This window comes from Hypanus sabinus, chromosome 21 (genome assembly GCF_030144855.1).
Source record: "Hypanus sabinus isolate sHypSab1 chromosome 21, sHypSab1.hap1, whole genome shotgun sequence".
Taxonomy (NCBI): domain Eukaryota; kingdom Metazoa; phylum Chordata; class Chondrichthyes; order Myliobatiformes; family Dasyatidae; genus Hypanus; species Hypanus sabinus.
This window is the reverse complement of record NC_082726.1, coordinates 43,529,706-43,543,812: the sequence shown is the minus strand read 5'-3', so window position 1 is coordinate 43,543,812 and position 14,107 is coordinate 43,529,706. Positions and strand designations below refer to the sequence as shown.

Below are 14,107 nucleotides of genomic sequence, written 5' to 3'. Positions count from 1 at the left end.
AAATGAGCGATCTTGTCAGAGAGTCCTAGATCCTGAAAAGTAAATGAAGGGAAATTGTTTGTCACCACTTCTGCTTAAGAGTGGATTAAAAGCTGCGTATCCTGCAGAGAATAGCTCCATATTTGACATAAAATGCCTTTTTATCATTTGCAGGATTGTGTTGGAATATTTTGCTAGGAGAGTGAAAGGACACTAAAGCTCCACATTCAGTGCAAAGTAGATTACTTGAATAATACCCAGCACCACTTGTGTCATTCAGTCTCTCTAGGCCTCTACTTGATTACAGACCTTGTGCTTTTTCTGCCCCAGTGTTTTTGTTTTATTTCTGACTTTTCCATGTTCTTATGAAACATTACTGACTAAAATGTTAACTTTGATTCCTTCTCCTCAGGCACTGCCTGCCTTGAATTATTCCACCAGTTTCTGTTTCTATTTGAGTAATCTTTACTGCCAGCCATTAGGATAATATTTATTATGACAAAATTCCCTTTGCAGATTTGGTATGTGGATTCTCTTATACTATACCAGTATAAGCATTGTTGCTGTTGATGAATTGACTAACTTGTCTTTGGCTAATCAATATAAAGCAGGGCAAAGTACAAGGGGATCTAAAATGATTCAATGGTAAATTGTAATACTCATCTTGTATCATTGAATATTTTCAGTTAAATTTAATGGAACAGTACAAAGTATGTCAAATGGATTTAACTGTTCTGAGTATTTGCAGCAAATTACAGAAGTTGGAATGGGGATTTTTACATTGTGTTGTAAGAGTTTTTGATAAAGCTTTCTAATGTATGCATTTGTTTTTGCTGCTGATATTTGATGCAGAACTGATTCTGATCTACACATAGCTGTTTTAGACATGTTAAGTAATAGAGTGGGAAGCAATGTGCAGTTTAATATGGCTTTGAATACCCCAATAAAATCAGAAATGAGAATACGCAAGCTCATTTCACGTCTCATGGCTGCAGTGGGGGATTTAGAGGGAGAAGTTGAGTTAATACAATGAAAATGTGTTTATGAAGGCAAATTAAACTTGCTGTTAAGCAAGCTGATATCTAACCCCAGTTTGTCAACTTGCCTGATAAATGTAATGGTAAACAAAATCGTTATGCTGATTCTAGAATATGAATTAGGTAGATCTATCCCAACTACTTAGATTAAGTGAAAAAACCAAACCGAGATTACTTTGCTTGATAATTTTTGGGAATGAACAGAAGTTATATAACAAGTAAATGCAAGGTTGTATTCCCTGGGTATGTCTGGGTGTTTTTGTATGTCTATAATTGCACCAGAAATTAATTAAAAAAATTAGGAAGTTGCATTAAATGAATCAGCTTTTTATTATTCATTTTACTAAAATAAAGCTACTTCCAATAATTTAACAGAAGTGATATCAGTTCCCAGGGATATGATATACCCAAGTTATATGCCCAATCCCTTTATCCTGAGGAGTGAACCTTTGATTATCTGGACACATGCTGCAAATATAAACATAGACAGCTATATTTGCCAGATTTCCTAAGTGTTCAGAATCTGTTTTTAATGAATGTTATGACTTTACTGGCTTCATGTAAAGTGTTCCAAAGATTCACCACCCTCTATGTGAGGGGAAAAGGTTCTCATCTGAGATTTAAGTGGCCATATTCTAGAATGTGACCTCTGATTCCAGATTCCTCAGCAGTGGGAAAAATTGTGCATGGTTCTGCAATTTATCTTAAATGACAGATGGAATGCTCCCAAAGGTGATTTGGGTTAAAGCTTAGGCAACTAGAAATATTGTATCCTGATAATTGCTTTCACTGTGGTCAAAAGCAGAGAGATCCCTGTATAGTTGCTGTAATTTGGCATACTTCCTTTCTTGATATTGTAGTAGTGTGCTACACGCAGCGCTAAAATTACGACGCGGAGTCGGTAACTGCAGTCGAAGGAAAAACTTTATTTGAAATCCTCAGCATCACTTTTAAGCCTCCCTCAACCTGCCCCCCGTGGTGCAGAGGCTCCAAAGCTCTGTGCTCGCAAACCCCCGTAGGCTATCTAATTGTGAGCCAGTTCGGATGTGCCAGGAAATGGGTCGCCACATAACCCCCCCCCCAGAACCGGCGATACACCCCCCAATGTCCACAGTCTGGGCCAGAACCTGCTTGGGAGGCCGGCCTCTGCGCCGAGGTGCCGGAAACTCGGCCGGTTGCGCCAGGTCCACATGGGCCGGTTTGAGGCGGTCCACCGTGAAAACCTCCTCTTTCCCCCCAACGTCCAGCACGAACGTGGACCCGTTGTTCCGGAGCACCATAAACGGCCCCTCGTATGGCCGCTGCAGCGGTGGCCGATGCCCGCCCCTTCGTACAAACACAAACTTACAGTTCTGCAGGTCTTTGGGTACGAAGGTCGGGTTCCGCCCGTGCTGTGAAGTGGGTATGGGGGCCAGGTTACCGAGCTTCTCGCGTAGTCTGCCCAGGACTGCTGCGGGATCTTCCTCTTGCCCCCGTGGGGCTGGTAGGAACTCCCCGGGGATGACCAGGGGTGCGCCGTATACCAACTCGGCCGACGAGGCGTGCAGGTCGTCCTTGGGCGCTGTGCGGATGCCGAGTAGGACCCAGGGAAGCTCGTCCGCCCAGTTGGCTCCTCGCAGGTGGGCCATGAGGGGCGACTTCAGGTGACGGTGGAAACGCTCCACTAGCCCGTTCGACTGTGGGTGGTAGGCAGCTGTGTGGTGCAGCTGAGTCCCCAAAAGGCTGGCCATAGCTGACCACAGGCTGGAGGTGAACTGGGCGCCTCTGTCGGAGGTAATGTGGGCCGGTACACCGAAGCGAGATATCCAGGTGGTGATCAGGGCTTGGGCGCAAGATTCGGAGGTGGTGTCGGTGAGTGGGACCGCCTCTGGCCATCTTGTGAACCGGTCCACGATAGTCAGGAGACGCCGCGCTCCGCGCAACACTGGCAGGGAGCCCACAATATCCACATGAATGTGGTCGAAACGCCGGTGGGCGGGATGGAACTGCTGCGGTGGGGCTTTGGTGTGCCGCTGCACCTTGGCCGTCTGGCAGTGCATGCACGTTTTGGCCCATTCACTGACCTGTTTGCGGAGTCCGTGCCAAACGAACCTGCTGGAAACCATCTGGACAGTTGTCTGGATGGAGGGATACACCAAGTTATGAATGGAGTCGAAAACACGGCGCCGCCAGGCTGTCGGGACGACGGGACGGGGCTGGCCGGTGGCGACGTCACAGAGTAGGGTCCTCTCACCCGGGCCTACGGGGAGGTCCTGGAGCTGCAAACCGGAGACTGCGGTTCTGTAACTCGGAATCTCCTCATCCGCCTGCTGCGCCTTTGCCAGTGCCTCAAAGTCTACCCCTTGGGAAAGGGCATGAACGGTAGGGCGAGAGAGCGCATCCGCTACGACATTGTCCTTACCCGAGACGTGCCGGACATCCGTCGTGTATTCAGAGATGTAGGACAGGTGACGTTGCTGGCGGGATGACCAGGGTTCGAACGCTTTCGTAAACGCAAAGGTAAGCGGTTTGTGGTCCGTGAACGCGGTGAAGGGCCGACCTTCTAGGAAGTACCTGAAATGCCGGATTGCCAGGTAGAGCGCCAACAGTTCCCGGTCGAAAGCACTGTACTTGAGCTCGGGTGGCCGCAGGTGTTTGCTGAGGTGATCCGGCGAACGTGGAATTGGGCTTCGGCTTGCTGGAACCATAGGTTCGGTCGCTGTGTCCAGAAACCCGGCAGTTTCAACGAAACTGCATGAACAGAGGCGGCGTCGGTCATTTCTGGTCCAAAAATCGTTTGGACCGTCGGGGTCACCAATTGTAGCGCTAAAATTACGACACGGAGTCGGTAACTGCAGTCGAAGGAAAAACTTTATTTGAAATCCTCAGCCTCACTTTTAAGCCTCCCTCAACCTGCCCCCCGTGGCGCAGAGGCTCCAAAGCTCTGTGCTCGCAAACCCCCGTAGGCTATCTAATTGTGAGCCGGTTCGGATGTGCCAGGAAATGGGTCGCCACATACTTCCTTTCTTGATATCACAATTATGATGTCTCTGGGGACTTTGCCCTTACTGTTCTTTTCCTTGATGTGAGAGGTGATGCTGTGACTGTGTCTGACATTCCTCTTCAAGTTTCAAAACTTAAGGGATGCTATCTGCTGTAGTGATCTTGTTGATTTTCAGTTGACAGTTACCTTTCCATTTTGTTCATCTGGGGTGTTGGTTAGAGCAGAAGGGATGGAGTGCTTTGGGATAGTATCAAGGGCACTTGTATGAAGGTCAGTCTTTGTTATTGAGTACTTTGAAGCACACTTTTATTGTTGTTAACTGTGTTTGTTCTTGATGCATTTTCTCCAGTTCAAAAGATGCAGTGATCTAGCCGGTAAATATATGTGTGGTTGCCAAGACTGTGGCAGTCTCTTGTACCTGGAGAACACTTTTAGACTTTCAATCATGTACTAATCATTGGGTTCAGCTTTTCTTAAGAATACTGAGTTTATTCCAGATTTACATTGCACCAAATCCATTTGTATTAATTTTTTTAATCGAAGTATGGAAACTCGTCTGACTGTAGCAAAGCTAGCATTGCTGACCATGTGCAATTGTCCTTAAATTGTGTGGCATATGAACATTTTGGACAATAGTTAAATATTTGCCATGTAGACTTTTGGTCTGGCATGTCATATTAATGTGACTGAATAAAAAAGGATTTTGTTACTCAGAGGGAGTTAGTTAGAAAGTAGCTTTTTTTGACTATTCTGTAATTTTATGGAAGCCGTTACTGATGGTAGCTTTTTCATTTTGGACTTAATTAATGAAACTTCAATTCCTGAAGGATGGGGGATGGTCAGGCAAAAATGGATTTGAAGCAAAGGTCAGGACATCCATGACACTAGCTACAAAGTAGGCTTAAAGAGCAGTTACTGTATCCAGTGCTCCCGGTGTGGCCTCCTGTATATCGGTGAGACCTGCCATAGATTGGGGGACCGCTTCGCCAAGCACCTGTACCTCTGACTACCAGAAAAAGTGGTCTCTCCCTGTGGCCACCCATTTTAATTCCACTTCCTATTCCCATTCCATAGCCTCTTTTGCTATCGTGATGAAGCTACACTAAGGTTGGAAGAGCAGCACCTTTTATTCTGTTTGGATCGCCTCCAACTTGATGGCATGAACATCGGTTTCTCAAACTTCTGGTAATGGCCCCCAAACTCTCTTCCTTCACCATTCCCATCCTCTCTTCCCCTTTCATCTCCTTGCCTGCCCATCACCTTCCTCTGGTGCTGCCCCCCCCCCCCTTTCTTTCTTCCATGGCCTTTTGTTCTCTCTTAACAGATTACCCCTTCTCCAGCCCTGTATTTCTTTCACCAGTCAACTTCCTAACTCTTTATTTCACCCCCCCCCGGTTTTCTATCACCTTGTGTTTCTCACTCTTCTCCCCCCATCTTCTAGCTATTGACTCCTCATCTTTTTTTTCTCCAGTCCCGATGAAGGGCCTTAGCCCGAAAAGTCAACTGTATTCTTTTCCATCAATGCTGTCTGGCCTGCTGAGTTCCTCCAGCATTTTGTGTGTGTTGCTTGGATTTCCAGCATCTGCAGATTTTCTCATTTGTTTAAAGAGCAGTTATACTTATTTGTGTTTATATTTATGAACTTCTCTGAACAGCATTGGATGGGCATTAATGCAACTTTGGTCTTAGTGGCTGCATCCTGAAAACAAAACAATTTTTTAAATTGTTCAGCAGCATAAAGTCTTGAGCTGTTCTCATTCTGGTTGTCACTGGAGATTATTAATTTAACATTTAAAATCATGAAAACCTCAACATGGACTGCTCTGAATTGACAAATTCTTTAGAACCATCAAGGTTCAGTTGGCTTTGTTTTTTGTGCCCTTACAGGTCCCACAGAACAGAAAACATGCCATTTTGCCAGTCTCAGCCATGTTGAACTCTTACTTTGCTGAGTCTCATCGACCTGGACCTGTACTGTAGCCCTCCATACCCCTCCATTCCATGTGTATCCGAATTTCTCCTGAAGTTTCTTTTTATTAGTGTGTCATACTTTTTACTTTGGAAATGGCTGTGTTTTGTGGTTGGGTCTGATAAGATATGTTTCTATCCCTGACTTCAGATGGGAGTAACTGTAGCTTAATTCTATTCACCCAAGACACTGCAGACACCTGTTGTTACTCATTAATGGTTGATGCCATCTTTGGTATTTGTTTGTGAAGAAACTGTCTTCACTGCATAGAATAATAGAAGTATTGCACGTATTTTATATGCACTGACATTGTCACATATTGCTGACTACACAAATTGTCAAGATAACATATGAGCAGAAATTTAGGTAACTTCAAGTTTACATCGTTACGTTGTGTACTTCAAGTTTACATCATTACTACAGTGATGAATTTTGAGTTTGCAATATATGTGTTTTTTGTTGTACAAGGTAAAGTAACTGGAGCTAAAAAGTTGAATGGAGTACTATGAACTGCAAAAATATTTTATAATAGATTATATATTTTTCATTTGTGTTTTTAACATGTGGGTCAGAATTATGTTTCACAAAACTAACTATTAATTGGTGTAATCATTATTAGGAAAACTGGGTTTAATTGTGGAATATTATTCTCTGATGGGGTGAAGGATACATATTTAAAATATATTACTGAATTTATTCAATTTGTTTGCTTTGTAGATTGCAGGAGCTGTGAACTGGAAGTGTCTGCCAGCTAATGGAAGGAAAAACACCGAGCAAATCTGCTTCTGTTTCGAGATTGCCCAAGTTTGGCGGTGGAACATCTAAATTAAGTGAGATTCTTCCTCAACCTGAATCAAATGGAGCCTGTGTTCGCAGTGTCAGTGCTTCCAGCAGTTCAAACTTTGATTCCAAGCAGAATGGAACTGGTCGTTCAGGTGCCTTTTCTTTCAACTGGAAGAAGTCTGGTAAAACTAAAGGTGGTGGACAAGGAGCAAAAAACCCAGTTAGTTCCTTGTCTTGTTCTGTTATGAATGAAGCACATGCTAAAGTTGAGAGAAATTTTTATTCTAAAGTTCCTCTTGTCAAAGATCACACAGACTTGGGTTTTAAGAGTAAATCTACTGCAGCATCCAGCCATCAAAAGAAGCATCAATTTGTACCTTGTGTGAAAGAAAATAAAATGCTTGTCACTAGCTCAAATCATTCCTCGAAAGGAAACCATGGTAAATTACAGGGAAAGTCATTCACAACATCTCACATTTCAAGGTCCCAGTCATTCGGTCACTTTCGTAAAACAGCTTTAAAGATGTCTGATCAAGAAGAGTGTTTCTCTGCATCAAGCAGTTCAAAAGGAAGTCTTAACCAATCTACAGAAAGCTTGAAGAACTTATTGGAAGAGAACATTGTTAGGTCACAGAGCTTTTCATATTCCACACAAAGTAACTCCTATAGTTCTGATGTAATACCAAGATCTTTGTCCTTTTCAAAGGCTGCAGATGTTTCTAGACCTTGTCTGAAGCAGCAAATGAGGATAGGTCTTCCCTTGAAATCAAACGCTTATCGCTATGGGGCAAGGGGTACAGATAGCCCAAGCACCGCTGAATCACTTAGTAAAAGTGCTTCAGCTAGACTATGCTTAAAAGTACCATCATCTGCTTTGAAAAAGTCTCAGCTTCCTACCTGCCTCACATCTTCATTTTATACTGGTACTTCTGCTTCTAAAATGTCTCAGTCTTCATTAATTAAATGTAATAGGTTGACCACTTCAGGAACAGCAAGCAATGTAAATTCAGTATCTGATACCATAAAAGAAACAGATGGAATTCCTACTCTTGTTGAAAGTAGCTCAAATAATGTAAATGTAAATATTGAATACGTTGCTGATAACACATTAAACAGTAATGCTATAAGTGAGAAAGCTGATCTTGGAGCTACTGAAGAACTTCAGTCATCTTCTGCAAAAGATATTGATGATCCAGAAGGAATTATCTCAATTTATTCCAACAGTGATATAATTAATAATAGCGAACAGTTAGCAAATTCTGGTACTGAGTCAATTGAAATTTTGGATAGCGATAATTCTATTTCCACAGAAATTCCTGATGATCTTTACATTCCTAATGAGGCCATGTCTTCAGAAGGATTAGAGGAAGCTCTAATTTTGACACATACAGGCACGGAATGGATGGATACTGGATTCTCTGGTGTGTAAGCTATTAATATTAAATGGTGTATATATGTCTTCATGCATGCAGTTTTTATATTAATATTTTCATTGGTAATTAAAAGTTAAATGCTATGTTGAAAGAATTAACTTTTTTTATTTGACACCTATGCAAAATGTGCTTTTGTTGACCAACATTTATTTCTACCACTGTTCAAAAATTGACTCATCTTTAAATTAAGGACTTTATGCAGCCAGGACAACCTTTAAACTTGTAGCAAACAGTTTTGCAAGTATGTTCTGCTTTTATTTACTTTTCAATACTTTGCATTTTAGTCAGGAAATTTGATTGAATGATAAGGGTCATAACTTTATTTAGAATGGCATAGGAATGTTACTGAGTCTCAGTTTATGATGGTGTTGAAATAACCTGTTATTGGAATGATGTGATGTGTGCTTTTTATAAGATAAATCAATGGAGTCTATGACTGCTCATTCCTTGATAGTTCAAGCAGTATTTGTTCCAAGTTTTTTTAAATGGTTAAAGCTGATAATTAAATGAATTAGATGGGGGTAACTGTAGTTTTCTTTGTAACTAAGGACTGTTAAGAATGGATAATGATAATATATGCTAACTTCAAGGAATAAGTGCAGGTGACTTCTGCATTATGGTAGTTCAGGTTACAGAAATTTTCTCTTTCAGAATTCACAAATTGGTACTTGAAAGTCTAAGATCCAGAATAAAATTTGCTCTCATTCACATAAAATGTAAAAAAAAAACTATTTTTTCATATACTGAGGATGCATTTTTAAGTTACAAAAATTGTGCTGAGCCTTATTCTCTAGAGAGCAGTAAATTTGTGTTGCTGATGCTTTTGGAAAACTAGATATGAGTCAAGTTACATGATTATTGTGATGTGTGTACACCAGATTTTGGATGAGTTCCCAGTACTAATGCACTATCATAGTTGCATGCATTTTGTACCTTGGGAGGCACAACATTTAAGTTTTAAATTTTGATGTTAAGATATGTGCCTAATGTATGAACAATGTATGTCATGGTCATGTCAGTATATTATTTGCACCAAGTCCTTGAGTTGGATAAGCACAACTCAACAGAAAAAGGAATGGGGAAATTAAGGAAATAAGTCAATAACATACAAGTTGGAGCAATGGAGACTTAAAGAATTTAGACCTGAATAGAGGATTCAGAAAAGGCACTATTCACTTTTAAGATTCATAAAAACTGATATCATGATATTTCTAGGCCCAGCCTATGCATTATTGCGGTTCATTACTGTAGTACAGAGTTAGCTAGTACGATTCCCATACTCTAATCACACAATGACAATTCCTGTTTTAGGGTATGGGGTAAAGTTCAGAATCTTCCCTTTTTAATGGTCTTGACCACATTTGAAGAGAATATACTCTGACAAAGCAAACAAAAACCTTCTTTTAATAGTTTTATACTTAATATTTTTCTGTTAATATCGGCAAAGGTAGGACCAGGAAAGACTTGATTCGTCTACCCTGTTACAATAGGTGATAACTCTCTAGCAATTCCTTCATTTATTTATCCAAGCCTTTCTCTATCTTCACTGCTTCTGCAGATCAATTCAAGCATTAATTGTATCTGCATGAAGTAGTCATATTTCAGTTGACTGTGCAGTATGTGTATCTTTTATTTTCTATACTTCAAATATGAGATTACTGTTTGTAGTCCTTAAAGTTGAGTAAATCTTTCTGAATCTTCCAAAATAAATGGGCCTAAATTCTTCAAGTACTCCTTCATTGCTTATAAATTTTTAGCATGTATTTTTTGTTCATCATTTCCATTCCCTTTCTAACAAACTTGTTTATCCATTTTATGTTATTAACTCATCCATCTGTGTTTCCAGTAATTTACCAAAATGAGTATTTCTCTCAGCTGTTTCTCCAAATGAATAATGTGGAAATTACTCTAAAATTTGTTTACAAATCCTGGTGTTGCTGTCAAATTAGTATTTATTGTCTGACCCTGGAAGGCCTTGAAAAGATGGTGAGCCTCACCTTAAAATGTTTGCTTCTGATAAAGGAAATTGTGCAAAATACTTGAGACAACAGAATTTGCTCTACAATTGGATGAGTCAACTTTTCTGGCTACATAAAAGATATATAAAGCATGGTTCAAGGGTTATTATTTGCAAAGGGACTAGAAACAGATGCAAAGAATGAGTGAATATTTTGGGTCGAACAAGTTCTCAAAGTGAAGGACATTCTGCTCATCAATATTCTTGCTTGTGCAACAGATGGGGCACCAATAGTGACAGAATTCCATCGTGGGGTTATTAACTTCCTTGAAAAAACCTGTACGTAACATTTACCATTCACTGTGTAATTCACAGACAACATCTTGTTGCACAATACTTAAGCAATCAGCTGCATAAATCACAGCTGTAAATCAAGTTCCATGCTGTCACTTCTCGACTATTTTGTGAACTTCGTGATGATGATGATAAACAGTTTGAATGTTTGCTGTTGATAGAATTCAGATGGCTCTCAAAAGTAACCTTCTGAGATGATTTTATGCACTTTTTGAAACTGATAAAATTCTGTGAAGGCTCGAATGCTTCATTCAGTAATCAACTCAAAAATATTACGCATGATATTACTTTATCTGAATTATTCGAAGTTTAATGAAATCAGTCTTCATTTGCAAGGAAGTTACGTGAAACTGATCAAAGTCAAATCAGTTGGCTCCATTTTTTCTGTCCAAGTTAACTCTATTTAAGTGCAACATTGGCCATCGTGACCTTTTCCAATTTCTGAGTCTCTCTCAGTTGAAAGAGAAACTAAGTCTACCAGCTCATTGTCAAGTATACTGTGCCCACCTGGGTGAGCTGCATAAAGACATGTCAGAGTGATTTCAGGATCTTCTCCCAATCCAAATTCTACATTTGGTAATAAATCTATTCCTGAACACTTTTAATGAGGAATTAACAAGAAAGGTGGAGTAAGAACTGATCTTGCTACAAAAAGACGGAGCTGAACCAAGATTCAAAAAATCATATCAAGACTTTTGGTTGTAGAAAAAATTATCTTGTATTCTGCTGAACTGTGAGAAAAGGTCAAGATGTTTCTCTATTACCTTTCCACATCCTATGTTAATGGAGCATGTTTTCAGTGTGGTTGCTCAACATCTTTCAAAGCAACAAAATAGACTAAATTATTGAACGAGGGACCTGGGACTCCTGAGTGACATTCAGCTTGATGTTGAGAAGCTGATGTCACTGCAACAAGCCCATCCTTCTGATTGAAAGGCGAAAAATTAATGAAGTAGTGAATAGTTGGACCACTAATGTAGACTCGAAAATGGTTGATGAAAATTGTTTCTACTGTCATTAAATAAAATAATTTTATTTGTAGCTTTAAATAGATTGGAATTTTTTGCAATTATTTGTTACTGCTTTTAATTTTCAATTCCTATTTTCTTTCACTGTGCATCATAATAACCATAAATAACTTTAATTTATGTGATGGCTGGAAAGGGAGAGGAAGGGATGTGGTCTGGGAGCCAAAGGGGCAGTAACCCAAAAATGTTGGGAGGCACTGTTGGAGACCAATAGATCATGACTTATAATGTCTCCATGTCATGATGTGTATAACTTGGAGAGCTTTTCCTGGATGTGATGCTTTTTCCTTCTCAGTGTCTTTTACTTGAGTTTTTAAAAACATTATTTTCTGTGAATTCTGTACGAAATCCTCTTGGATCTAGTCCTATTATTTGTTCTCTGCTTTTCAGTAGTCCTGTAATCTAAATGCTGCATCAAATACTGTTAGAAATAGACCATTTGGCCTAACTAGTACATTCCATTGCTTTTGCTCACTTCAATCAGGTCTTCCCTCGTTTTGTTCAGTATGTCTTAATTTTTTTTCTTTATATGCTTTATTAGTCTCTCTTTAAACATACTCTTCAAATATTATGGTTGCCAGTTACAAATTCTCACCAATCTTCAAGAAGTTTCTTCTACATTCCCTTACAGATTACTCTTTGGTGTGTTCTAATGGCCCAAGCCTGTAGTCTTTCTCACAAGTGTAAATATTCTATCTGGATTCACTCCGGGGGAAAAAAAACTTTCAGACTATTTATTGGAACAACTCTTAGCACCTCATTTTTGTGAAGAAATCAAGTATTTTCATGCTCTGTTGATTATATACATTTATGTTTCTTTTATCCTTGTCAATCATCTCTGCATCCGCTCCTGTAACTTTATAAAGAAAGGCAATTAGAAGTGTACTCATTATTTTAAATGTCAAGATTGGAGCATAACTTTACGGTTCTGTTCCTCCAGAAGTTTGCCTGGTCTGTCTTTGCCTTTCATTAAACACCTTTGCTAACACATAGTGTGATTTGGGTGTACGTATCAGTATTTGATGATTCCTTTGTTCCTTTCCCCAACTCAACCCATTTTCCTAAAATTAAGCAACTTCACTATTCAAATCACCAAAATGTACTTTATCACATTTCTGTGATTAACTTAATTGCTCGTTGTATGTTTTTATTGATGTATTTCTATAGTTAGTTGCAGTTGCTCCAACTATTGACTCCAAGCCTGCCCTCCCATCCACTCCCCAATTTGATATGCAAAATTAAAATGTGTTAATGATGCAAGAGTTTAAATCCTTCAAATCACGAAAAGCAGTGATCACAGCATTGATGTCTTTGGCCCTCATTTGCTACATCATTCCAGTACAAGACCATAAGGTACAGGAGAAAATTGGTCTATTCAGCCCGTCTGGTCTGCTCCAACTTTCCATCATGATTGATTTATTATCTCTCTCAATCTCATTTGCCTGCCTTCTTCCTGTAACCTTTAACACCCTTACTAATCAAGAACCTATCAACCTCAGCTTTAAATATACCCAGTGACTTGGTCTCCACAGCTGTCTGTGACAATGAATTTTATTGATTCATCACCCTCTGGTTAAAGAAATTCCTTCAAATAATTATTGTTGACTTCCACTCTGTTCTTTGTCAGATTGGAGTTCATTCACCCAGTTGTGCCCTGACTCTGTTCTCTGACTTTATTTGTTAGTCTTTTATGGGGTGCCTTAGTTCAGGGCTTTGAGGTACATTACCATTCTCTTTATTGCCTCTTCAAAAAAAAATCTAACTTAATTAAGCAAGGGTATACCTTTTAAAATCCACATCGACATGCTCATTTAGAGATTCTGTTATTTTTCCTGCTGATGTTCTGCTTACTGGTTTATAATGCCTGGGGCACATTATTTCTCTCTTATTAATGACACTACATGTTTTCCAAAGTATTACTAAATTTGCAGCAATACCTCTTCTATCTTTCTAATATTCTTTTAAACTGCATGGATAAAATTCATCTGTAAATTTGACTAGCTAATTTAACCTCTTTTAAATGTACTAATTTCAGTGCTCACCTAATGTCACACTGACCTTCTGAATATTAAAGCAAGATAATAGATTATTCTTTCTGTGTCATTCCTGTGGTTATCCATTATATTATCCTATGTATTCTCTAATGGCCTCATTCCCATTGCAACCTTTTTTAGTCATATCTGTCAAAAAGTTTTACGATCTTTTCCTTTCTTGACAATTTATAGTTTCTCTTTGATTTGTTAATTTTTACCTACCAAATCATGTGTTCAAATTTCATGCACTGCTTTGCAACCTATGCATTTAGTATTGCTGTCTCTTAATTTATTTCCATTTTCATTGATTTATCTATTCACATAAAAATTTCTCTTCATTACTGGGAAATGGCATCAACCTTCCCTACTTTTAAATGTGGTATTTCTTGATATCTTCATCTTTTAATCTTATACTGATCCTTATTAAACTGTTTTCTGTAAATATTTGTATGGGCTATTCTAGTTGTATCCCAGCTAGTGTTGATTTAGCAAAACCTTGCAAGAATTATTAGTGTTGAGAGCTCCCTGCATTATTTACTTACTTACAGGAT

At 39.4% G+C, this 14,107-nt stretch overlaps 1 protein-coding gene across 4 annotated transcripts in view; it reads left to right on the top strand.

Moving 5' to 3' along the window:
• LOC132378990 (serine-rich coiled-coil domain-containing protein 2-like) overlaps positions 1-14,107 on the top strand; it is a 646,565-nt gene that overhangs the window by 56,663 nt on the left and 575,795 nt on the right. For all 4 annotated transcript variants that reach the window (XM_059946413.1, XM_059946415.1, XM_059946414.1 and 1 more), the window contains one exon: positions 6,686-8,172. In XM_059946413.1, the coding sequence (XP_059802396.1) occupies positions 6,723-8,172 (1,450 nt within the window). In that variant the 5' untranslated portion in view covers positions 6,686-6,722. The remainder of the gene's footprint in view (positions 1-6,685; positions 8,173-14,107) is intronic.